This window comes from Myotis davidii, unplaced genomic scaffold, assembly GCF_000327345.1.
Source record: "Myotis davidii unplaced genomic scaffold, ASM32734v1 scaffold551, whole genome shotgun sequence".
In the NCBI taxonomy this organism is placed as follows: Eukaryota; Metazoa; Chordata; class Mammalia; order Chiroptera; family Vespertilionidae; genus Myotis; species Myotis davidii.
In genome coordinates, this window is record NW_006283788.1 from 1,206,948 (window position 1) to 1,230,389 (window position 23,442).

The 23,442-nt window shown below is 55.3% G+C and overlaps 1 protein-coding gene across 1 annotated transcript in view; it reads left to right on the forward strand.

Annotated features, from left to right (window-relative positions):
* The first annotated feature begins 548 nt into the window (after nucleotides 1–548).
* Nucleotides 549–23,442, forward strand: part of PIP5K1C (phosphatidylinositol-4-phosphate 5-kinase, type I, gamma) — a 26,840-nt gene continuing 3,946 nt past the window's right edge. The window contains exons 1-17 of the mRNA XM_015566946.1: nucleotides 549–563; nucleotides 654–740; nucleotides 2,761–2,853; nucleotides 5,051–5,181; nucleotides 5,928–6,045; nucleotides 6,646–6,798; nucleotides 8,138–8,437; nucleotides 9,356–9,561; nucleotides 11,836–11,919; nucleotides 13,037–13,085; nucleotides 14,489–14,573; nucleotides 16,235–16,396; nucleotides 17,094–17,232; nucleotides 17,387–17,419; nucleotides 18,790–18,894; nucleotides 20,877–21,000; nucleotides 22,432–22,509. Coding sequence (XP_015422432.1) covers nucleotides 549–563; nucleotides 654–740; nucleotides 2,761–2,853; nucleotides 5,051–5,181; nucleotides 5,928–6,045; nucleotides 6,646–6,798; nucleotides 8,138–8,437; nucleotides 9,356–9,561; nucleotides 11,836–11,919; nucleotides 13,037–13,085; nucleotides 14,489–14,573; nucleotides 16,235–16,396; nucleotides 17,094–17,232; nucleotides 17,387–17,419; nucleotides 18,790–18,894; nucleotides 20,877–21,000; nucleotides 22,432–22,509 — 1,962 coding nt within the window. The remainder of the gene's footprint in view (nucleotides 564–653; nucleotides 741–2,760; nucleotides 2,854–5,050; nucleotides 5,182–5,927; nucleotides 6,046–6,645; nucleotides 6,799–8,137; nucleotides 8,438–9,355; nucleotides 9,562–11,835; nucleotides 11,920–13,036; nucleotides 13,086–14,488; nucleotides 14,574–16,234; nucleotides 16,397–17,093; nucleotides 17,233–17,386; nucleotides 17,420–18,789; nucleotides 18,895–20,876; nucleotides 21,001–22,431; nucleotides 22,510–23,442) is intronic.

The window sequence follows — 23,442 nt, forward strand, 5'->3', positions numbered from 1 at the left end:
AGGTCAGTGGCAGGCCTGAGGCTTCCCTGCTGGGAACCGGAGATGAGGGAATGGTCTGACGGAGGAAAATTGCCTGCCTTCCTTAGGCCAGCGAAGCGCTCCTGGAAGCTGTGGTAAAACCAGTCCTTGGCTGGCTTTCCATAGCTGGCTCCCTAGACAGGGCCAATAGAGCTGGCACCATTGCTCCAGCCTGGGCCCCAGCCATTGCCTACTGACCATAGCTCCCCAGAGCCCCGGGCCCTCCCTACAGCACCATCCCGACCTCGACCCTCCAGGTCCCCTGATTTCTTTGTGACCCAGGTGTCTCCTGGTTAAGCCCTGCTCCTACCAGCAGAGGAAGGGTGGCACTTTGTAAATGCAGTTCCTTAGTTCTTTCCACTAAGGACCTGATGTCTTTGGGGTAAATGGGGGGTCAGAGTTGGGGGGTGGTCTCTCCTGCTGTTCCTGCCTGGGGGGTACCCAGCATCCAGTCATCCCGCCATCTCAGTGCCCTGTGTCTATGCCCCCCTTCCCCACAAGGGGTTCTTGTGGTCCTCCCTAGGGACACAATGCCCAGTGAGGCTGTAGGCGCCTGTGTGTCAGGGAGGGGGCATGGTGACAGTGGCCCGAACCCCCTTGGAGCCCCTGCAGAGGCAGGTGCAGGTTGATGGTAGGCCCTGTGGGTTGGACTCCCCGCTGCCAGTCTCACGTCTCCCTTCTCTTCCTCAGGTTTGGCCCAGAAAAAGACGGCCCTGACGGAGGTGAGTGTCCGTGGGTCCTATCCTGACTTGCCTCCTCCAGAAGACAGCACCAGCCCTGCTCGAGTTCTGCTCTGTGGCCTTGGGCACCTCACTGTACCTCTCGGGGGGGCCCAAATGATGGCAGATGTGAGGGGGGGAAATCCCATCCCCCGGCCCGCGTGGGGAGTTTCCCACAGGGGTTCCGGTGCGGGAGGGATGACGCCCAAGAACTTGGCCCTGGGCCAGTGAGGGAAAGGGAGGGGAGGCCAGAGAGGTGAGAAGGAAGTTGGGCAAGTGCCAGTCCCTGAGGATCCTGCCAGGAGGGTGGTGCCTGACCAATGCCTGACGAGCAGCACCTTTAGTGTAATGTCCCTAGGCAGCCCACATGGGAGCACAGGGTCCTTTCCGTCCTCCACGCCTGTGAGCCCATCGTCTTCACTATCTTCCAGCCATGTTCCTAGAGAGCTTTCCCTGTGACGGCCACTCTCATGCATATATGGCGCCATGCTGTCCCGTGGGCCCTGCTGCCTGTCCTCAGTGAGGGCGGTACAGAGGGGTCCCCACTGTGGTTAGTTTCCTGTCACTCCAGAAGGTGGCCCGGGAGGGGCGTATCTGAGCCCCATTTTACAAGAGGAGCAGCCCAGGTGTGGCTTGCCTGCACCTGTAGCAGCAGGAGTCCTGCCTACGCATGCTTTGTCCCTATCCCTTGGTGCCAGTCACCATATGAGTCCTTCTATGGAGGGCATTGTCCACTTGCTGGGGCCCTGCGGTGGGCTCAGTGCAGGACAGTGGGAGGGAAATGGGTGGGCCTAGGGGCTCCAAGGGCAATAGGGAGCCAGTGAGAGGTGTGAGGCAGGGGCAGCAACAGAAGGTTCCTGAGGGAACCTTGCCCCCTAGTGGCCAGTGTGCAGAACACACAGGAGCCAAGCTGAGGAATGTTGGCCGGTGGGGGGCATTTGAGGGCTGCCTGGAACTGATGGGCAGTGCAGGTTGGGCTGGTGGCCTGAAGGACTGTGTGAGATTTTTGAATGGTGGTAGGTACATGGTAGGTACTTCTTTTTTTTTTTATATATATATTTTATTGATTTTTTTTTTACAGAGAAGAAGGGAGAGGGATAGAGTTAGAAACATCGATGAGAGAGAAACATCAATCAGCTGCCTCCTGCACACCTCCTACTGGGGATATGCCCACAACCAAGGTACATGCCCTTGATCAGAATCAAACCTGGGACCTTTCAGTCTGCAGGCCGACGCTCTATCAACAGCCAAACCGGTCAGGGCAGTAGGTACTTCTTAAATGTCAGTGACAGGTGGAGCCACCAAAGAGGCACTCAGTTCCTGTCTGCTGGCTGGCCTTGGCACCTGATTCTAAACTGGCTTCTGTGTCCCTCCAGGCTCCCATTGCTCCTTCCACTGTCCCCTCTTGTGACGGCACACATGGGGGCCAGTAGCTTCCACACAAGTGTGTTGGGATGGCCAATGTCACACCTGCCACAGCTGTCCCCTAGAGCTTGCAGGAGCTGGGCCTGCTCCCAGGAGGAGGTGCGTTTGTAATCATTTCAGCCCAGAGGGCTGTTCGGCCCCCAGGGGACACGGAAAGATGTCTGGGCACATCTGTGCTTGTCACACTGGGGTTGTTCCTGGCATTGAGTGGGTTGGGACCAGGAATACTGGTTAATCGCCCAAAGTACCCAGGAAGTCCCCCCACAGAGAATGACCTGGCTCCAATGTCAGCAGAACTGAGGGAAAGACCCTAAAATTAGGCCTGGGTGGTCGGGGCTGCTGGCTTCCAGCTTTTTCAAGGAGCTGGTGATCTGGTCCGCATGTGGGCCCTTCTGGATGTGAGGTATTGCCCACTGGGTGTACAACCTGCCCACACAGCTTTCTGTCCCCGCTTCCCCCCGCACGGCCCACATGGCCCAGTCCTGGCTCCAGCTGGGCGCGGTGACTAAGCTCCTCTCTTGCCAGAGTTTCTGGAGTGCTATGGCCTCGGTGGCTCCTCCTTGCTGACTTCTAATGCTTCCTGTTTTCTTTTCTCTAGGCCCCGTCAGTGACTGGACAGCCGGGCCCTGGTCACGGGAGGAAGCTGGGCCATCGGGGCGTGGACGCATCTGGTGAAACCACTTACAAAAAGGTTCTTCCTCTGCCCTTAGCCAGCTGAGGCGGAGTGAAGGGGGGCTCTCAGCAGTTCAGGGGACCCATCTGCCCCACACGCACAGGCACAGTGTCCACTGAAGGTCATGGGCCCCTCAGTGCTGCGAGGTCCCTGCTGCGTGTCATCATCTCAGGCAGCCTAGGGATGTGCTCTGAGGCTACACAGGCTGCGTGGCCTTCCTGATTCCAGGAGTCACCTGTCTCCTTGGTGAGCCCTCAGCTCCCAGCCTGCTGGCTCATCTAGCGATAGAGGAAATTATCCCTTTTCTCCTCAAGAAAGCAGGGCTGAGATGAGGTGGTAATGGGGAGCTCTGAGCCAGGCCCGGCCACAAGAGTGTGCAGGGAACCTGGACCCCGCTGCCATTAGTCCTCCCTTTCTCAGTTATACTTCCCGATACATCTTTGCTGAGAGAGGGTACACACACCATGTGATTTCCCCCCTTTGAAGTGTACAATTCAATGGTCTCTAGAGAATTCACAGAGTTGTGCAGTTATCACCACAGTTAATTTTAGAATATTCCCATTTCCCCTAAAAGATACCCCATCCCGGTCTGGCTGGTGTGGCTCAGTGGTTGAGCATTGACCTATGAACCAGGAGGTCACAGTTCTATTCCCAGTCGAGGCACATGCCCAGGATGTAGGCTCAAGCCCCAGTGGGGGCATGCAGGAGGCAGCCGATCAGTGATTCTCTCTCATCATTGATTGATGTTTCTATCTCTCCATCTCCCTTCCTCTCTGAAATCACTATATATATACATATATTTATTTATTTATTTTTAAAGATACTTTATCCCTATTAGTAGTCGCTCCCCATCCCCCTACCCACTTCCCATCTCTGGATGTGCCTGTTCTGGACATTTCACATAAATGGACTCACACGCTGTGTAGCCTTTTGGATCTGGCTTCTCTCACTGAGCACCATGTGTTCAAGGTCCATCCACATTGTAGTGAGTGTCAGTGCTTCGTTCCTTTTCATGGGTGAGTAATATTCCACCCCGTGGGTGAACACATTGTGTTTTTCCATTCACCCATCGCTGGACATTAGGCTTGTTCCCCTTTGGGGCTGTTACGAATAATGCTGCCGTGAGAATTTGTATGCAAGTTTTTACAGACATGCTTTTATCTCTTTGGAGCATATACGTAGCCGCGGAATTGCTGGTCACACAAACTCTTTGTATACATTTGAGGAACTATTAGACTGTTTAACACAGTGGCTGCCTCATTATCCATTCCCACCAACTGTGCAAGGGGATTCCAGTGTGTCCTGGTCCTCACCAGCACTTGTCTGTCATTCTGATTACACCCATTCTAGTGCATGTGAAGTAGTATCTCACAGGTTTTGATTTGCTTTTCCTGAAGGTGAATGGTGTTGCTTATCTTCTCCTGCGCTGTTGGCCATTTGTGTATCTCCTCTGGAGAAACATGTGTTCCATTGATGGCATCTTGAGGGAGTTGAGTGTGGAGGGTAGAGCAGGCCCTCTCAGTGAGGGGGTTCAGGAGAAGAGGCAGCTGGAGGCTGCGAGACCCCCGCACAGGATGGACTTGCTCAGGGGCAGATTGCACCTGTGACGGGTGCTGGGGCCCAGAATCAGAGACGGAAGGTTGAGATAGCTTTCCTCAGTGACGCACATGCTGCTTGGAGCCACAGTGACACCGTAAACCACAATGACGAGAAAAGTGCAAACAGCGAATGCTTCTTAGGCACAGGCAGCTTTTGGTCCGGACCACTCACACGAACTAACACACTGTCATCTCCATCCCTGGCTACAGATGGAGAAACAGGCACAGAGCCAATGTCGTTCTCTGGTCATGATGATATGAATCACCTAGAAAGTGGGTAGAAGAAACCCAGGTCCACAGAAATGAAGTTGGGTGTCTCTCCATATGTTGTGTCCCCTTCTTCCAAAAAACCCTGATGGTGGATAGACTGCTGCTGCATCAGGGCAGTTTTGAGATGTTGGAATGTTCTAGAATCTTGATTGAAAATGGGCCTTGGGGTCATAAGAGGCAGTATTGGAGTCTTAGTCAACCCACTTCTTTGCTGTGTAGCTGTGCAGGCCAAGCGACTAGCCTGAGGCCCACACATCTGTAATAAATGCTAGTAGGACCCTGGGGCCCAGGGCTGGGGTAGGGGCTGGCCCAGGGGTAGGTCTTGATGTGGCTGCGTTTCCCCACAGACCACGTCTTCCACCCTGAAGGGGGCCATCCAGCTGGGCATTGGCTACACCGTGGGCAACCTGAGCTCCAAGCCAGAGCGAGACGTGCTCATGCAGGACTTCTACGTCGTGGAGAGCATCTTCTTCCCCAGGTAGGCCTGGCTCCCACGCCTCCCAACAGCCCCCCGACAGACACAGTGTTGTCATACGAAACAGCCTCGTGTTCTCTGAGCTCCCTTCTCTGCTGCAAATAACCTTTACTGGTGCCTGTTGGACTTTGAGGTCTGACTCGGTATCCATTAGGATATTAGTTTGCTGCTGAGTCAGAGAGAGCCGGTGTAACTGGTGTTTTTTGTAATAGGGAAAAGAGACGTTTGTTTCTCTCTTTCTCACACATACAGAAAAGCCTGTAGGCAATCCAGGGCTGGTCAGGTGGGTCCTGGGTTCCTTCTTGTTGCTCCTCCATCCTCAATATGCAGCTTTTCTAATCAGCAGCCCAGGTGGCTGCCTAGGCTTCTGCCATCACATCTGCATTCTGACAGCAGGAAGGAGAAGGGGAAGGGCAGCACATTCCCTTTCCTTTAGGGCACAACCAGGAAAGGACACGCAGCATTTCTGCCCCACTCACAGCTCATTGGCCGGGTACAGCCACCTGACCACACCTGGCTGCAAGAGAGGCTGGGAAGTGGTCTCGTTACAGGTGGTCATGTGCCGCGTTGTGGACTCTTGCCAAGGAAGGAGTGGAGACAGGATACTGGGTCTCCTGAGACTGGCCACAGCCCTGGGTCCCCTTGGAAGCCTCAAGTTTCCTTTCAGTTTGGCCACTGAGGGAAGGCCGTGGAGCACAGCACCTAGAGGCACCATCCCTCACAGGCTTTCCTCCCTCCTTCCTCCACAGTGAAGGCAGCAACCTTACTCCCGCTCACCACTTCCAGGACTTCAGGTTCAAGACCTATGCACCTGTCGCCTTCCGCTACTTCCGGGAGCTCTTCGGCATCCGGCCAGACGATTACTTGGTAGGTGTGTTAGTCAGTTGTTGCTCTGTAACAAGTTAGCACAGACTCAGTGGTTCAAAACACCACCTGGCTGTAACCTCACAGTTTTGGTGGATCAAGAATTGGGTGCAGCTTAGCAGGGTTCTTTGCTCAGAGTTATAATCAAGAGGTGGGCAGTAGTTGGGGTCCCATGTGACACTAGACTGGGGAAGGGTCCAAGGCCAAGCTCATGTTATCATTGGCGGGACTCAGTTCCTCGCTGGCTGTAGGTTGGGGCCCCTTTTCCTTCAACACAGGAGGGAGGAAGAGAGCCTGCCAGCAAAGCAGACATTACTGTCTCCTATGAGCTCATCATAGATGGGACCCCCCACCCACTCACCACTCTCCTTCCAGTACTCACTGTGCAATGAGCCTCTGATTGAGTGGCTTCTCCTTGCATATCTGAATTACCAGCATCATTGCTCTTTCACTTTGGGTCCATTATTAAGTAAAGTGAGGCTCACTTGTACACAACCACTGTGACACTGTGACAGTTGATCTGATAACAGAGACAGCTACTAAGTGACTAACTGGGAGGGATCATAGATGGGACCCCCCACCCACTCACCACTCTCCTTCCAGTACTCACTGTGCAATGAGCCTCTGATTGAGCTGTCCAACCCTGGCGCCAGCGGCTCCCTCTTCTACGTCACCAGCGACGATGAGTTCATCATTAAGACGGTGATGCACAAAGAGGCAGAGTTCCTGCAGAAACTGCTGCCCGGCTACTACATGGTAGGGGTCATGGGTTCCCGCAAGGTTCCAGGGGGTGGGGGCAGTGTCCTGGGCTTCCTTCCAACCCCTGACTGCCTCCCCCAACCTTATACCCCTCTTCCTCTCAGCACATGCAGCAATTCCGCTCTGCCCCCAGCTCCTTTTCACAGGAGCAAAGGCTCTAAGGCCCTGGCAGAGGGGTCCCCAAGGCTCTTCCTGGGTCTCATGGCCTCACCCTCAGAGACCCCCTCAGGCAGTCCCCCCGCACTTGTGAGCAGGAATTGCTGTTTAGGTCCTGCCTCCCCATTCTCTACCCCACTGATGCCCCTGAGTCCTGGTCCAGAAATTGTGGCTCATGGACAGAGTGCTTCGGCATTTGGTGACTCAGAGGCACGGGGGAAGAGGAGCTGGGCCACCAGCTGGCACCTCACAAAGGACCAGCTGCTTGGGCATCCCCATTCTGGTATGACTCAGGACTGAAAAGGGCATATCAGGCCCCTGGACAGGGTTGGGAACGGGGGTCCTTATACTCAGGTGGGTTCCACCTGAGTGTCGACTGCCCTGCTGTGCCGACCTGGTGAGCATGGGGACAGACCCCTCTGGGTGCTCTGCCCAGGTTGTGACTATCTCCCTTAGGGTGTCCCTCATCTGCCATGTGTGATCTTGGTGGGACCCCTGTGTCCCCTAGATCAGGGACCAGCAAACTTTCTTTGAAGAGCCATACAGCTGTGTGAGCCAACAGCCTGTCTCCACAGCTCAGCTCTGCCATTGCAGCAGGAACACCACTATAGACAGTGCCTGAGCAGACAGGCAGGCAGAGTGCCAATATTTATGGACACTGAAATGTGAATTTTATGAAGTTTTTACGTCACAAATGCTATTTTTCTTGTATGTTTTTTCAACTCTTCACTAACATAAAACCATTAGTATGAGAACAAGCAGCTGGATGGAGTTGGCCCCCGGGCTGGAGTTTGCCAACCCCTGCTCTGGGGTTGGGGACCCCTAGGGTGGGCTGGGGAAGAGGGACACCTAGTCTGACCTGGTGGGAAGCTGGGCCCAGACACCTCGTGGTGTCCCATGGGGTTCTCTATCGAAAGGCCATGTCTCTGGACCTGGCTTGGTAGAAACAGGCCCTCCTGGAGCTTCCGTGTGGATGGGGGGATAGAGAATTAAACTGGCTGATGTGACCCGTGTAAAGTTGGGGTGCTGGGGAAGGAGGTGGTCGGTCAGGGAGGAGGTGACCTCTGGCCTGAGATCTGAGCGGCTGTGTGTGAGGCCAGGGAGTGGGAGTGGCTACCAGGCAGAGCGTGGCCTCCTGGCTGCTGTCTACCGACACGTTCCCCTCTCCCATACCCCCCAGAACCTCAACCAGAATCCGCGGACGCTCCTGCCCAAGTTCTATGGGTTGTACTGCGTGCAGTCCGGGGGCAAGAACATCCGTGTGGTGGTCATGAACAACATCCTGCCGCGCATGGTCAAGATGCACCTCAAGTTTGATCTCAAAGGCTCCACATACAAGCGGCGGGCCAGCAAGAAGGAACGGGAGAAGAGCATCCCCACCTACAAGGACCTGGACTTCATCCAGGACATGCCCGAGGGTCTCCTGCTGGACGCCGACACCTTTTCTGCACTCGTCAAGACGCTGCAGCGGGACTGCCTGGTGAGCCTTGGCCCCCGGCCCGCTGCCCCAACCCCACTGCAGAGGAGGAGCTTAGGGCCAGAGAGGCCCCCTTGCCCTGGCGAGTGCAGGTGGGTAAGGGCGGGGACCTTGGGACACACGCCCCTGTGTGGTCCTAAGCCTCTCTCAGCCTCAGCTTTCCCATCTGTGAACCGGCGATGCTGGTGAACGCTAGTGCAGAGTGAGCCCGAGATACATAGCCCGGCACCAGGCTCCCTTCTGCGCCCCTCGTCCCTGTGTCCTAATCAGACTGGAAGGTCAGGCCACTCCCCCTTTAGTGATGAAGAAACAGAGACCTGGCAAGGGGCGTCCCTGCCGAGGTCCTCAGCTGTCAGGGGCTGGACTGGGTCCTCTCTTGTCCTCTGCTCTCTGTCCCTGTCCCCTCAGCTCACAGACCCTGTGGAAAACTCCACACAGTTTCACCAGAAAACCACTTCGATGTCTCAGGGCCTTTCGGCGTCTGGGGGGTTCATCCCCCGAGCCTGATGGTCACGTGCCTGGACTCCACTCTGGGGCTGGAGTGGGTGTTGCATCCACAGCACCCAGGCTCCCAACTGCGCCAGGGAAGTGGGAGCGCAGAGTCAGCTGCTCTGTCTCAGGAGAGGAAGCTTTCTGTCCGGTCTCAGAGAGGCAGCCTGGCTTAGGGTTACACCCACCCCCTAGGCCACCCTAGGGGCCAATCCCAGCTCTGCCGCCATCTGCCTGCTGCACAGCCTGGCCTTCCACCCTTGGTCTCCTTGTCTGTGAAATGGGGATAGCAATAGGGTCTCCCTGCGTGGCTGTGGAGACTGAATGGACAGAGATGCAGGATGCGCAGCTTGAGATCACCACCAGGTTTAGGGGCAGGGGGATGGGGACAGGGCGTGTGTCCTGACGCTCTCCCCCACACACACTCGGTAGGTGCTGGAGAGCTTCAAGATCATGGACTACAGCCTGCTCCTGGGTGTGCACAACATCGACCAGCAGGAGCGGGAGTGGCAGGCGGAGGGTGCCCAGAGCACGGCGGATGAGAAGCGGCCGCTCGGTCAGAAGGCGCTCTACTCCACAGCCATGGAGTCCATCCAGGGCGGGGCCGCGTGTGGGGAGGCCATCGAGACGGATGACACGTAGGTAGTGGGGCTGGCGGGGCTTCCAGCTCTTGTCTCTACCCACCCCTCTGGCCAGGTGTGAACATGGGCAGGGGGAGCTGGCACAGAAGGCAAGCAATGACAAAGCAAACCGGGCAGAAGCCTGTCTGTGGCCAGTTTCTGGTCTGTGCACAGGCACAGCGGGGTCTGCCCACCAGGCCCGGTGAAGGTCAGACAGATGACGCACAGCTATGGCCAGGGTGTCTCGACCTCGGCAGACACTGATCAGTGGATTCAGGCCATTGTCCATCCACATGGGAAACATAGAGGTCCCCTCCCTCCTGCTGGACCCCACTGTGTGAAGCACAGCTAGACAGATATTGAAAGGTGGCACAGGATATGGAGATGTCTGGGGATGGGAGAGCCCCTTTATAGCAAGATACCTAACCCAGAACCCACCGATGGGAGGATTGAGAGCGTTGCTTCCCCAAAGATAAAAGGTGGCCGTGCCAAATGGCAAGGTCATAGAGAGGAGCATGTCCCGACTGCACCCCCTCAGCCTCAACCTCCCAACCTGATCCTGCCCTGGGGGCTTGGTCAGGGAGACAGACTCACGGCATGTCCCCCTTCCTCAGCACTGGGGACACTGAGGCCTTCTCATTCTCTGTGGGGCACTCTCCTGGACACGGGTACTGAGCAGCATCCCTGGTCCCTACCCACTTGATGCCACCAGTCCCCCCGGCCGTGATAACCACAGATATCCCCAGGCATGTCCCAGTGTCCCTTCAGGCAGAGTCATCCCGGGTAAGAACTGCCATAGATGGGTCAAGATTGTTCATGAGCCATGCACTGACCATGCTGGGAACCAGTTGGACTCTCTACATTACCCTGTTCTGTCCTTACGGGGGCCCTGGAGGAGGAGGGGCCACCTCCCCATCTGTAGCTGGGGAAAGAGGCTCAGAGATGGGATGGAGATAGCTATCCTGTGTGCACAGCCAGCTTGACCCCAGCCCGGCCACTGCACTAGGCCACCAGCTGTGGAAGGCAGAGGGAACCAGGCCCAGGGCTACGACTGAGCAAGGTGGGAGGGAGTGGCATGTGCAAAGGCCCTGCACAGCTGGCCCTGACCTCAGACCATCCTGGCATGTTTTTAGGATCTGCACAGGGCCTGGCAGGGGATGGCAGGGCATGCAGGTGAGCTCAGCAGTGCATGGAGTGCAGTGAGCAGAGCCTGATGTTGGTGGGTTTGGGTTTAGCTGCTGCATCATGTAACCTCATTAACCATCTGGGCTGGGCATGTTCAGGATTGAGGCTACGTGAGGCAATTAACTCCCCCGACTACACCCAAGAGCCCTTGCTGTCCTGCCTGGGAGTGTGCGTGTGCATATGTGTGCGTATTATGCGTGTGTGTGTGTGTGTGTGTGTGCGCGCACACACTATGAGTGTAACTGTGTGAGCAACTGTGTGTATGCATATACATGCATATGTGTGCAGGTTGCATGAGTGCATGCAAGTGCACCGTGTGTATGTATGTATGTGTGCACCTGGGCCTCTTAGCTGTGACCCTTCAGCAGCCTCAGGCCTCCAGCTTTGAATTTGAGCTGCCTAGTAGAGCTGCTCCATCCCATGCCAAGATGGGGGTCCCCTGTGCTGGGACCCCCGCTGAAGGTCCAGCCAAGCTACGACCTATAGGGGTCATGCGGATTTTTAAAAATATTTTTTAATTGATTTCTGAGAGGAAGGGAGAGATAGAAACATCGATGAGAGAAGCATTGGCTGGCTGCCTCCTGCACGCTCTCTGCTGGGGATCGCACCGCAGCCTGGGCCTGTGCCCTGACCAGGAACCACACCTGTCCTCCTGGTTCATAGTCTGCCTTCAACCACCGAGCACGCCACCCGGCTCATGTGGATTCTTTTTTTAAAAAAATATATTTTACTGATTTTTTACAGAGAGGAAGGGAGAGGGATAGAGAGTTAGAAACATCGATGAGAGAGAAACATCGATCAGCTGCCTCTTGCACACCTCCTACTGGGGGTGTGCCCGCAAGCAAGGTACATGCCGTTGGCCAGAATTGAACCTGGGACCTTTCAGTCTGCAGGCTGATGCTCTATCCACTGAGCCAAAATGGTCAGGGCTCATGTGGATTCTTGAACCCCAGGCTCCTCTCTCCTTTCCCCCTTGTCTCTCCCCAAGTCCCAGTCCAGGATTGGGGCCCCAGCCCCCTCCCACCTAGACCTGAGCAGGTGGGGCCAGTCCCTGGTCCTCTGGCCTGGATGTGTGGGTGATGGCGCTCTGGGCTCCTCTCTCTGCAGGATGGGTGGGATCCCCGCCGTGAATGGCCGCGGGGAGCGCCTGCTGCTGCACATCGGGATCATCGACATCCTGCAGTCCTACAGGTGGGTGCCTGGTCCCCCGGGTGCACCTGCTCAGGGAGGCCGGGTGCTGTCTGCTTGCAGGGCTCTCTTGGCCTTCCGGAAGGCTCCTGTTGGCCGCCCTCCTCCCCAGCCCTCCCGTAACGGGAGCATTTGGTCCCCAACCTAGAGGTTCCACCCCCGGAATCTAAATTTGTCCTAGGGACTCAGTAATGTCGAAGACAGGTCAAGGCCGATTTCTTCTTTGCGTGCTTCTCTTTTAAATGCAGCAGGTCCTTGAACAACATCATTTCGTTCAACATGGTCGCATTATAACATTGCTGAGCTGCCTAGGAACATAACTCATGTTTGTATCAGTTAGCCTGTGGTAACGTTGTTTTTGTTACACATTGTTTCCGTTAGCCTCAGAACCTGTAAGTGAGGACTGACTTTGTAAAAATCGGCTCCTGCCCTTCAACTTTCACAGCCTGTTTTTTGTTTTGTTTTGATTTGTTTTGTTTTCATATGGGAGGGTTGACCTTGTCTCCTGTAGGCATCTTTCTGCAAGATCTCCCTCCGGTTGGAGCAGGATTAGGTAGCTTTTGAAGTAGCCAGCCAGGATTTCTGCCCAGGCCCCGGGGGACAGGGGCGGGGGGGCGGGGGGAGGAGTGGTAGCACATGGCAGCAAATAAGTGGGGGTAGTGGTGTCATAAGGAGGGATTCCTCCCCCACAGACAAGGGGCATCCAGGAAGGCTGCAGGGGGGAGATGGCATTGTACTCAGCTCAGATGTGTGATAGCGTCCTGGCTGGGGGCCATGGTTCAAGGCACTGACTCTAGGAGAGAGGAGCCTGGCTCCGTCTAGGCCAGGAGGAAAGAGGAAAGGCAGGCTCTGGGAGGCACTAGCAGTCTGTCCGCCACGGAGGGCCAGGCACCCTGGCCCTTTCACTTTCTTCTCCAGATCAGCGGTAGTGGGAGCGGACAGCTTTAGTTTCTTTAAACCAGGGCTGCTTCGCCTGCTTGAAGCCAGGAGCACCTGCAGTTGTGATGACCACAAATGTCCCCAAACATTGCCTAGTGTCCTCTGGGGACAGGATTGCCCTGGTAGAGAACTCCTGGGCCCAATGATTTGGCTGACGTTCTGGGTGCTTTTTCTCTGCCAGGTTCATCAAGAAGCTGGAACACACCTGGAAGGCACTTGTCCACGATGGGGTAAGCGTCATTCATTCATTCACTCACTCATTCATTCCATCTGTCAGTTCACAAGTGCAGTGACCATCTCCCTGCCAGGCACAGGTGCTAAAAAACTGAGAGACATGTCCCCCCTTCCTGGAGCAGCTGTACAGCAGAGGTGGCCCTGTGACCAGGCAGTCACAGGGCAAGGGGTCAGCGGGTCTGAGCCATCTATGAGGGATACAGGAAGACTTCCTGGAGGAGGGGACCCCCAAGCTGATTGGAAGGCTTCCCAAGGACAGCCTGACTGGGAAAGTCAGGGGCCAGCCAAAGAAGAATCTGGAACTGTGCAATGTGAGGGGGTCTTGGCCCAGGGGCAGCACCACACAGCTCTGACTCCTGTTGCCAGGTGGGCATGTGGCCCACTTCAGCAGAACATCTCCGTTGCTTGAGCAAAGCTTGCAATGCAATTTTTCCTGAGCACTGCCAACATGGAAACCCTGGCAGTGAATTAATTCTAAATATAAAAAAAACTGTGAGAACCAACCACTGGGAGCCAAACAGCCCACTTGTGGGACCCTGGCAGCCCTCACACTCCTGGTCCAACTCTGGCAACAGCCAGCCCTGGTAGATAACTTTCCTTCTATGGCACCCCCCTTTTCAGACCAATTCTTACTAAAGTGTTAAGGGCTATCCATTTGCCTACAGTCTGTAAAATGCTAAGATCCCAATCTACAATCCTCCACACCCCTCAGAGAGTGTTTGGATGGTCAAGTGGGAGCTTCCAGAATGTGCATTGAGAAGATCCAGGTGGCCAACCAGCAGGAGGCTCTTTTTTTAAAAAAAAAAAAGAGAGAGAGAAAAAGTGTGTGTGTTTTCATAATTGATTTCAGAGAGAGTAAGGGAGAGGGAAGAGGGATAGAAACATCAATAATGAGAGAGAATCCCCAGTGTGGGGCATACAGGAAGCAGCCAATCAATGATTCTCTCGCATCATTGATGTTTCTCTATCTCCCTCTCTGAAATCAATAAAAGTACATTTTAAAAACAACATCAAAAACACTTTACTTACAAAACAGGTGTTGGGCCATGCTCTGACAACCCCTGATGTAGAAAATCCCTCTGGTTCCTTAATTTTGATATTTATCCGTTTACTTTGAATAGCTATTTGTTCTTTGAATAATCATTCACATGGCTCAAAAAATTACAAATACAGATAGGGTTACAATGTAACAATCTTCCACACCCCTTCCTGCCACTCTTACCTGATTCCCTGGGTCCCCTCCAGAAAGCCCGTGCTGTGACCCTCTTATCCCCTCCACAGAGGAGGCGCACCCCACCCCCCACCCCCCACAGTGGTCTGTTCCGGGCTGTCCTGTGGGACACAGGGAGCCATAGTGCTCACACCCCTGCTTGCCCTCGGCCCCCACATCTCTTCCCAGGACACCGTCTCCGTCCACCGGCCCAGCTTCTACGCCGAGCGCTTCTTCAAGTTCATGAGCAACACAGTCTTTCGGAAGAACTCCTGTGAGTTTACTGCCTTTTGAGCAGGAGGGACCTGGGGTGTGGAGAGAGGCGAGCAGGCAGCCAAGAGTGCGGTAAACCCGGTGCCTCGTTCTGCTGCTTGGTCAGCCCCGGGGCTCAGTCAGGGACTTGGTCCCGAGAACAGGGCAGTCAGGCAGCCGCGCCACACAGGTCAGCACAGGGCCTGGTGCCCATGTCCACGTTTGAGTTCTGGCTTCGCCTCATTCTGTCTGTGGACCTCCAGCCAGTAGAGATCACGGTCCTCAGTTTCCCCCCCTGTACAGAGCTGTGAGGGCAACATGTGTTTCATACAAGTCCAGTGCCAGCATTCAGCGGGGCTGCCCATAGCCTCACTCTATCACTAAGGACATGTGAGTTTGGTGGCACTGAGATGGTCATTGGCCTAACTAGACATTGTCAGGGAAGGTTACAGGGTGAGCGGTAATGGCTCTCGCTCTGTGGGTGGTCTCCGGAGGCCCCACATGTGTACTGGGCCTGGAGGGTCCCTGACCCTGGTGCACGCACGCCCCAGGCTGAGATCCCATGTGCCATCCAAAAGAGTCTTGCTTCCAACGTGTCTGTGTGTCTTCTACCTCTCAGCCCCTCCAAAAACTGCAGGGTGCTTGCTGGCCTTGGTCACTGTCCCCAGTGTCCAGCGTGGGGCCTGGTACATAGTAGGGACTCAGTGTGTGTCTGTGTGCCTCCTCCCCAGGTCTCAAACCCTGTGGTGTGCTCCACACGTGGGACCACTCTCCCAGCCCAGCCCAGCCTAGGTGGGCTGCAAGCCAGCCCATCTCCTGGAGTTGGCTCATGAAGCTGAGGCAGCTCCATGGTCTGTGACATTTAGTCAGTAGCTTGCAACTGACTGGGGGGAACATTTATACCATGAAAATAGGCCAACACCACAAATCCGGCTTTGTCTCCAAAGAGATGTGTGTTAACTTGACCAGCACACCACTTCCTGGGACCTTCTTGGGATGTTATTCCCACTGTAGCCCCGAGGAGAGTGCTGGTTTGGGGGGCTGAATGGTTGTGCACAGGAAAAATTGAGCACCTAGTGTGTGCTGGGAGCTGCGCCGGCCACCAGGGAGCAAGGAGAGGACGGTGACGGGTGATGACAGGCCAGGCCTGGTGCAGAGTGTTACGGGGCTCCCTGCCTCACTTGACCTTGTTGCAGACGAGGATGCTGGGGTCAAGAGAGGCTGAGCTAGGTCCCCCAGGCCACACAGCCTGGCTGGGGACCAGGTCCTTGGCGCTGAGCCTTGCACTCCCCAGGGCTTTCCGTTTTCTTGTGTGAATGTTGGGCACAGCGATGGTAGGCTGGGACAAAGGGGATGGGGCCCCAAAGTGCTCAAGTAAACATGGGCAGCTGCTGCTTCTGGAGGGCCAGGAGCGGAGGTGCTGGGTTCCATCTCTATCGGTGGCAGAGCCAGGTGGAAAGCAGGGCAGGGCTTTCTCCAGGAAGAGCATTGCTTCCTGAGCACGTCATCCCACTGCCTCCAGGCCCCAGGCTGAAGGACAGGCTGGAACCGGAACAGTGAGGGCCATATGTACAGGTGGTGGCCCCTCGGTGCCCACCACACTTTCACGCAAAGGAGAGACGGAGGTCTGTGGGGCCCTGCCTTGTCGCCGCCCCAAGCACATCAACCACTCTCCCTCCCCAGCCCTGAAGTCATCACCATCCAAGAAGGGCCGCGGTGCCTTGTTGGCCGTCAAACCCCTGGGGCCCACAGCTGCCTTCTCAGCCAGCCAGATCCCCAGTGAGCGGGAGGACACGCAGTACGACCTGCGGGGCGCCCGCAGCTACCCCACGCTGGAGGACGAAGGTGACTGGGCAGTGGGAGTGGGCATTTGTGAAGGAGAAATGAGGCAGCTGCTGGAAAGACACCATCCCTAGGGGGTGAGGGGGAGGGATGCAGGGAGCAACAATAGCAATGCGTGTGAGGAAAGGGACCCCCGCAGCTGGGCTAAGCCCGAATGGGAGGGGTCCCCTTCCAGTTCAACATCTGCGGCACCTGGGGAGTAGGGAACAGCTGGGACGAGGCCAGGAAGACCTGTGGGGAGAACTAAGCATAGAACGCGCCGCCCTGGGAGGTGACACAGGCCTAGAAGGAGGAAGTGCTCAGTGGGTTGGGCCTGATGTTCTGGAGGTCCCTCCAAGCAACCAGGGTTGAAGATTCCAGTCAGGGAGGGGCTGGGGAATAGCATCAAGGGAGAAACTGCATGCGCAAAGGTCCTGGGGCCGGACGGTACCTGGTGTGTTGGAGGAACAATTAGGAGGCCCGTGTGGCTGCAGCCGAGTGAGTGTGAGGGAGGAGGTGAAGGCAGGGAGGTGATGAGGGCAGGTAGGGCAGGACCGAAGGGAGGCAGTTTGGATTTTAGTTTGAGAGCAGCAGGAAGGTACTGGAATCCCTTGTGCTGGGGAAAACTGTGAGTGCCAGTGGGAGCTGCAGTAGAGCCCAGAGGCCTGCAGCAGGCCCTGGAGCCTGGCTCCCATAGGTACCCACTGCCTCCTCCCCACAGGCCGGCCTGACCTCCTGCCCTGCACACCACCTTCTTTTGAGGAGGCCACCACTGCATCCATCGCCACGACCCTGTCATCCACATCCCTGTCCATCCCAGAGCGGTCCCCCTCAGAGACCTCAGAGCAGCCAAGGTACAGGTGAGCAGAGGGGGGCCCCGGAGGTGGGGGCGGCTCAGAGGTAGGGCTGCATTCCTAAGAGGAGGGGCCAGCACAGGGCCTGGGAGGGGTGGGGCAGGTGGGGAGGCCTTCCTACCGTTTCCATCTATCCCACCTGTTTGTGTTCTCTCGGAAGGCGGCGCACACAGTCCTCTGGACAGGATACCCGGTAAGATGAGCCCCAGCCCCTCCCTTCCAGTCTCCTCTCTAGTCCCCACAGTCTCCCCAGCTTCTCCCTGCAGAGCCCCTTTGCCCCTCTTTCCGCCCTCCCCTTCCCTCTGCACAGCTCACCCCTCCACATTTCCACCCAGAGCCCCTCTTTCCTGGGGACAGATTTATTTTAACGATCAATCTTCAGGCTCTAGAGCCACACAGAATCTCGAGTCACTTTGTGTTTCTCCTACCTGGGTGCCCCCTCCCCTGCACCTGTTAAACCTTTCTTTTTCTTTTTTATTCTAAGAGATGTAAAAGCGCACACAGTGAGTTGCCTGCCTCTGCTCCATGCCCAGTCCCTTCCCTGGGAGCACCCCCTAGATGTTTTTCCCTCTCTCTGGAGGTAGTTTATGAATATACAAGCAAACACACACTCAGGCCTGTTTCTCCCTTTTGCTTTGACAGAAGCTGTGGCTCTGTGCCCCTGTTCCTTGCTTTGTCACTTCCACATGAAGGTTGTTGCTATGAGCCTTTGCTGGTTCTCTTCCTTCTCTTTTTTTAAAAATATGTTCTTATTGATTTTTAGGGAGAGAGAGAGGGAAAGGAAGAGGGATAGAAGGAAACATTGACGAGAGAGAAACATTATCAATCAGCTGCCCCCTGCACACCCCCTACTGGGGATCAAGCCCACAACCCGGGCATATGTCCTCACTGGGAATTGAACTGTGACCTCTTGGTTCCTAGGTTGATGCTCAATCACTGAGCCACACCAGCCAGACAGTTCTCTTCCCTGTAACAGATTGTTCCTGCTCTCGGGGACATTTGGGTTGTTCCCAGTTGGTTGACCTTGTCACACAGCTGTAGTGAATAGGGGTTGCTCTCCACAACTAGCTTTTGGGAGGATAATTCTTTCCAGTTGAAAAAAAGTCACGGCACAAAGCACATTTAGCGAAAAGTACATCTCCCTCTGTCCAGCTGCCTGCTGGCTGCCCAAAGGCTCCCACCACCTTCAACAGGGGCCTCAGCTTCTGGGCCCCCAAACCACCCCACCCCTAGTTCAGGTGCTAGGCAGGTTCCAAGCCACCCCAGGAATAGGGGCAGGATTCTTGTCACCAGTCATTCATTGTGCCCCTGCTGGTGCCAGAGTCCCAGGACAACCCCAAGTGAACGGTCGTTTGCTGTCCCCTCAAAGCCCCTAGCTGGCGTGGCAGCCAAAAGGACTAGGCCTGAGCTGGACCAGCTTAGGGCCCTGGTTGGTTGGCACCTAGAGACAGCACCTCAGACCCCATGGGACTGAAATCAGCACCTGCCCAGGGCTCAGCTGGAGTTCCTGGCAAGTGAGGTGGGAGAGGAGGGAAATTGAGCATGTCATCCCACTGCCTCCAGGCCCCAGGAGGAGGCACGCGTAGAGGAGGACCTGCAGCAGATCACAGTGCAGGTGGAGCCCGCATGCAGTGTGGAGATAGTGGTCCCCAAGGAGGAGGAAGAGGGGTGAGTGACCATCCAGTCCATGTGGTCCATGCTCTCCTGTTGCCTGGTTTCTGTACTCAACTTCTGCCCCAATCTCTTTGGCTGAGCATGGTCACATGGCCAGCTGGCAGCAAGGCAGGCTGGGAAATTTGTTCTGGGGAGCAGAGGCATGGGAATGGGACTTCAGGAACTGAGGTGCTGGGGAGCATAGTTGCACTCACAGAGCTGCATGTGATGTGTCAGTCCAGGGATGTACCTCGGTGGTGATATGCGATTCTCTCTCCTCCCTTCCCTCACTCTTAGCCTTGCCTGCACTTGCAAGAGGATGACAGGCCAGTTTCTTCAGAGGACCACTTTTGGTCTCAGTCACCCTCATATTTTGTTCTTGTTTCATCACTTTAAGTCATCAGTAATTTTTTTCTTCTAACTTCTGATTTGTTTTCTCATTTGTTTCTTTTACTTCGGCATAGGTTGGGTGCTTAAGTTCCTTTTTTCTTTCTTTGATAAGAGGCACTTAAGGCTATGCATTTTCCTCTGAGTGCTGCTTTTACTGTCCCAAGAATTTTGACGTGAAGCGGTTCCTTTTTATGCTGGCTCTTTATGGATAGTTAGTGATTTTCCCTTTAAGGTCCTCTTTGATCTAAGGCAGTGAGGCTTTCAGCTACCTGGGGGTGGTCCTGCCCCCTGATGACAATGGGCAATGTCTGGGGACATCTGTGGTTGTCACAACTCGGGGTGCTCCTGGCATTGAGTGGGTGGGGGCCAGAGATGCTACCCAATACCCCACAGTGCCCATGACAGCCCCCCACAGAGAGTGACCCAGCCCTGATATCAGCAGTGCTCAGGGAGAGAGACCATGGACTGAGGTTTACTGGTATTTAGGAGTCTCTGCACTTCTGGGTCCCTAAGGATTCTTTTTACCCTTTTAGTACTTAACTCTAATTTTACTTTTGAGTTGAAAAGTGGCCCAAAACAACCTATGCTATGTTTTAAAACAGATTAAAGTCTATGGTCACGTACATACAACATTAGTTTTTTGGTTTTATGGTTTTTAATATCCATGGACATATGGGAGAAATGTGTATTTTTGCCAGGGAATGGAAAGTTCTCTGTCCTGTCAATGTATTGATTTTGTCAATCAGTTTCTTTGTCTTAACTTATTTCTCATCTGTTTGGTCTATTTAATTTTATAATTTAGAATTTCTGTTCTATTTTTATTTTATTGTATTTTTTGCTGTCCTATTGTAAGAGACCTTAGCATTTACACCGCATTCCCAGGCTTCACTTTGCCATTAGAGTTTATTTTCCACGCACACATGCCACTCCAGTCTCTGCCCCTGTGCTTTTTGCCATTAACTGCAGTCTCGCAGTGTAACATATCGCTCAGTCTTCGCCCAGAGAAACAACCTGACCTGAAACATGACTGAAGAACAACTTCACCACCGTTGGGAATGCTCTGTCACCTGAGAGCTTGTCATTTATTCATGAAATGAAAATTACGTAGCAATCACATAGCCTTCAGCTGAGGCCTGGGCATCATTCTCACCATCTCTCTTAGTCTCAGCCTCCTCACCTGTGCTAGGGAACAGCAGCAAACCCTTCCCAGGGAGATCAGTGGGTTCATTCACACGAGGCTCTTGAGCAGGCTCAGCATATCGTAAGTGCTCAGACCTGCATGTCCCCACTTTACAGATGAGGAACTGAGGCTCAGAGAAGGAAAGTGAGGCTTTACGTTCACCCAGCTCTCTATAGAGGGTGCAGTGGGAGTGAGTGGCTAGGCCAGGACAGTTTGTGTGCCTGTGTTGAGGGGAGAGGTCCGGGTAGGCCAGTTATTACTTGGACCACGACAAAACGGGCGGTGTTCAGTTTTATTTGGCTTCCTAAGACTTGTCTCCGCGGTGACACACGGATGAAGGGGGGCAGGAGGGTGAGAGGGAGTGGGCGAGGAAAGGATGGACTGCTGAGGGCCTGGCCAGGCCTCCCATGTCCTGCCCTGTCCCCAGGGTGGAGGCTTCCCCGGCCAGCACCTCTGCCGTTGTTGTTGAAGCTGAAACCGCCAGCCAGGCTTCAGAGCCCGCCAGCCAGGCCTCGGATGAGGAGGACACGCCCGCCACCGACATCTACTTTGTAAGTCCTCCAGGGGCTCTCTCTCATCACAGGGCCCTCGACCCACATGTGCTCATGTATGCACATTCGCTGACATGCCCACACACCTGGACACACATTGCACACACTATCATACCCGTATACCCATGTCTGTACACATGCACATGTGTACACATGTTCACAGCACACACTCCCGCATTTGCACACGTTCACACGGACATGGACACGCTCACACACTCACATTTGAGAGGCGCACACACCTGCATATGTTTTCGCACACCACACTCACATGCTCTTACATGCCGACGGCACTCACGTGGCATACTCTTGAACACATGCACACTCACGTGGCATGTGAGCTCCCTGCCTCAGACCCAGGCCAGGCCCAAGGCCAGGAAACGTCCCTGGGCCTTGCTCCCCAGACCTTGTGACCACTGCCTGGCAAGAGCCAAGGCCCCAGCTTTGCCACCCGGTCCCCCTGGGAATCACCCGAGTCCTCACACTCTCAGCCCCAGTGGGCCCTGGGTCCTGGGTCTGTGCTGGAAACGCTGTGGATCTTCTCCTCCTGGGTGAGGGGTGGCTGGGTGGGCTCTGTCCTTAAGGGGGCAAGGGAAATGTGGCAAGGGGCAGGTGGGCCTCATGCCTTCGTCTTCCCTGGCCGAGGACAGGCGGCTGTTCCTGAACAAGGCGGGGTTCATCACAGCAGGAAGGGGCGAGTCCCAGAGACCGGGGCCTCCCTCCCAAATCTGGGGTCACCTCCCCCCTTTACATCTCCTGTAGGCACAGATTAGATGAGCCGGGAGCCTGGGTGAGGTAGGTACTGGGTGGCCAGGAGCTGCAAAGTCTAGTCCACTGGCCCTTGATGGTGGGTCAGGGGTCAGATGGCCCCAGTTGCAACAGAGAATGCCCGATGCTGCAGCCCAGCTGCCTGCCCTCTTCCCAGACCTCCATTTTCATCTCTGCCTCCCAAGGGAAGGTGAGCTGCGGGCTGCCCTGGTCCTGGCGCCTGGCCTCAAACCTCCAGGCCTGGGTGGGCCTGGCCCTCTGCTGCTATCGCTGCTTCTTAACTACCACCACCTGCTGTCCTGAGCCAGTGCCGCTGGGTCACAGGGCCCCTGCCAGGAACTGTAGGGGGCACACTATATGCTGTCCTCCCTACCAGCCATCATTTTCCCATCCCTGGGGCTTGACTTTTGTCCTGTTCTCTCAAAGTGTGTGTGAGGTGGTTGGGCTATGTCCTGTGAGTGGGTGGCTGGACCACAATGGGTAGCAGAGAAGGTAGAGGCCACAGTGTGACCCTGACACCCCCAAACTCTCCTACTGCTTTGCCATTGGCTCCCTGCCCCGCCTGGCACCCTCTCCACCTGACCTTCCTGACCTCAGCTGGATTCTGCATTCCTGTCCCCTCATCCTGTCCTCTCTTTGCCTCCTCCGCCCTCCCGGCCCACCCAGTTCACGGATGGGAGGTACTGGATTTACTCTCCCCGGCATCGCCGACTGCGGGCCATGACGCTGAGCTCCTCGGGGACTGTAAGTGACACAGCAGGCCTCCAGGAAGCCCAGCCCCTGCCCCTCGGAGAAGGGACTTGGGGAAAGTAATCATGATAACTGTGCAGGTGCCCTGCGGTGTGTGTCCTGCAGGGATGTCACTTAATCTCCTGTGAAGTTAGCATCAGTGGCCAGCAGGTGCACGGCTGGTGCTCAGCGGGCCTGGCCATGGTGGAATCTACATTTGAACCCCAGCCCCAGGCCACCTCTTCCCAGCCCTTCCAAGCGAGGGACAAATCAGGCGGACACTGATCATTCATTAAGACTTTCCTTCTGATGGCTCCCCAAGGGGCATCTGCCTTTCTGATGGGGATGGTCACATGGGTCAATAAGGGATGCAAAGCTGACTCTTAGCTACAGGAGAGAGGAGCTTTTATCTTCATACCCATTTCACAGATGGAATAACTGAGGCCTCTGCTCCTCAGGGAGCCCACAAGAGCACACAGTTTAAACAAATTCTGAGTCCAGCTTTTGTGTATAGTCAACACTCATCCACCCAGGGGGATACTATGTAGATGTCATGCAGCAATGGCCTTATCAGTCCTGTTATTGTCATTATGAGCAACAAATGAAGGGCCCAGAGAGGCCAAGTAACCTGCCCAGAGCCGCACTGTGTGAATGGGTGGAACAGGGTAAAGAACTGGAGAGAGTTTCTGTTCTCAAGAGGAGGCTCACACCACAGCCCCAACAGCAACCCCCCTGCTTGCCACTGGGTGTCAAGACTACTTCACCACTCCCTCCTGCCACACTGTCCTCCCAGAATGGGGATGCCATCCCCCAGAGGTGACTTCATGACCCATCAGCTGGGGACACACAGCAGCCCCCGGTGGTCCCTGGGGGGAGCAGTTTGCAGAGGTGCCTCGAGGGGGTTGACCTGGACTTTAAAAGATACGTGGGGTGTGGAAATGAAGAGGA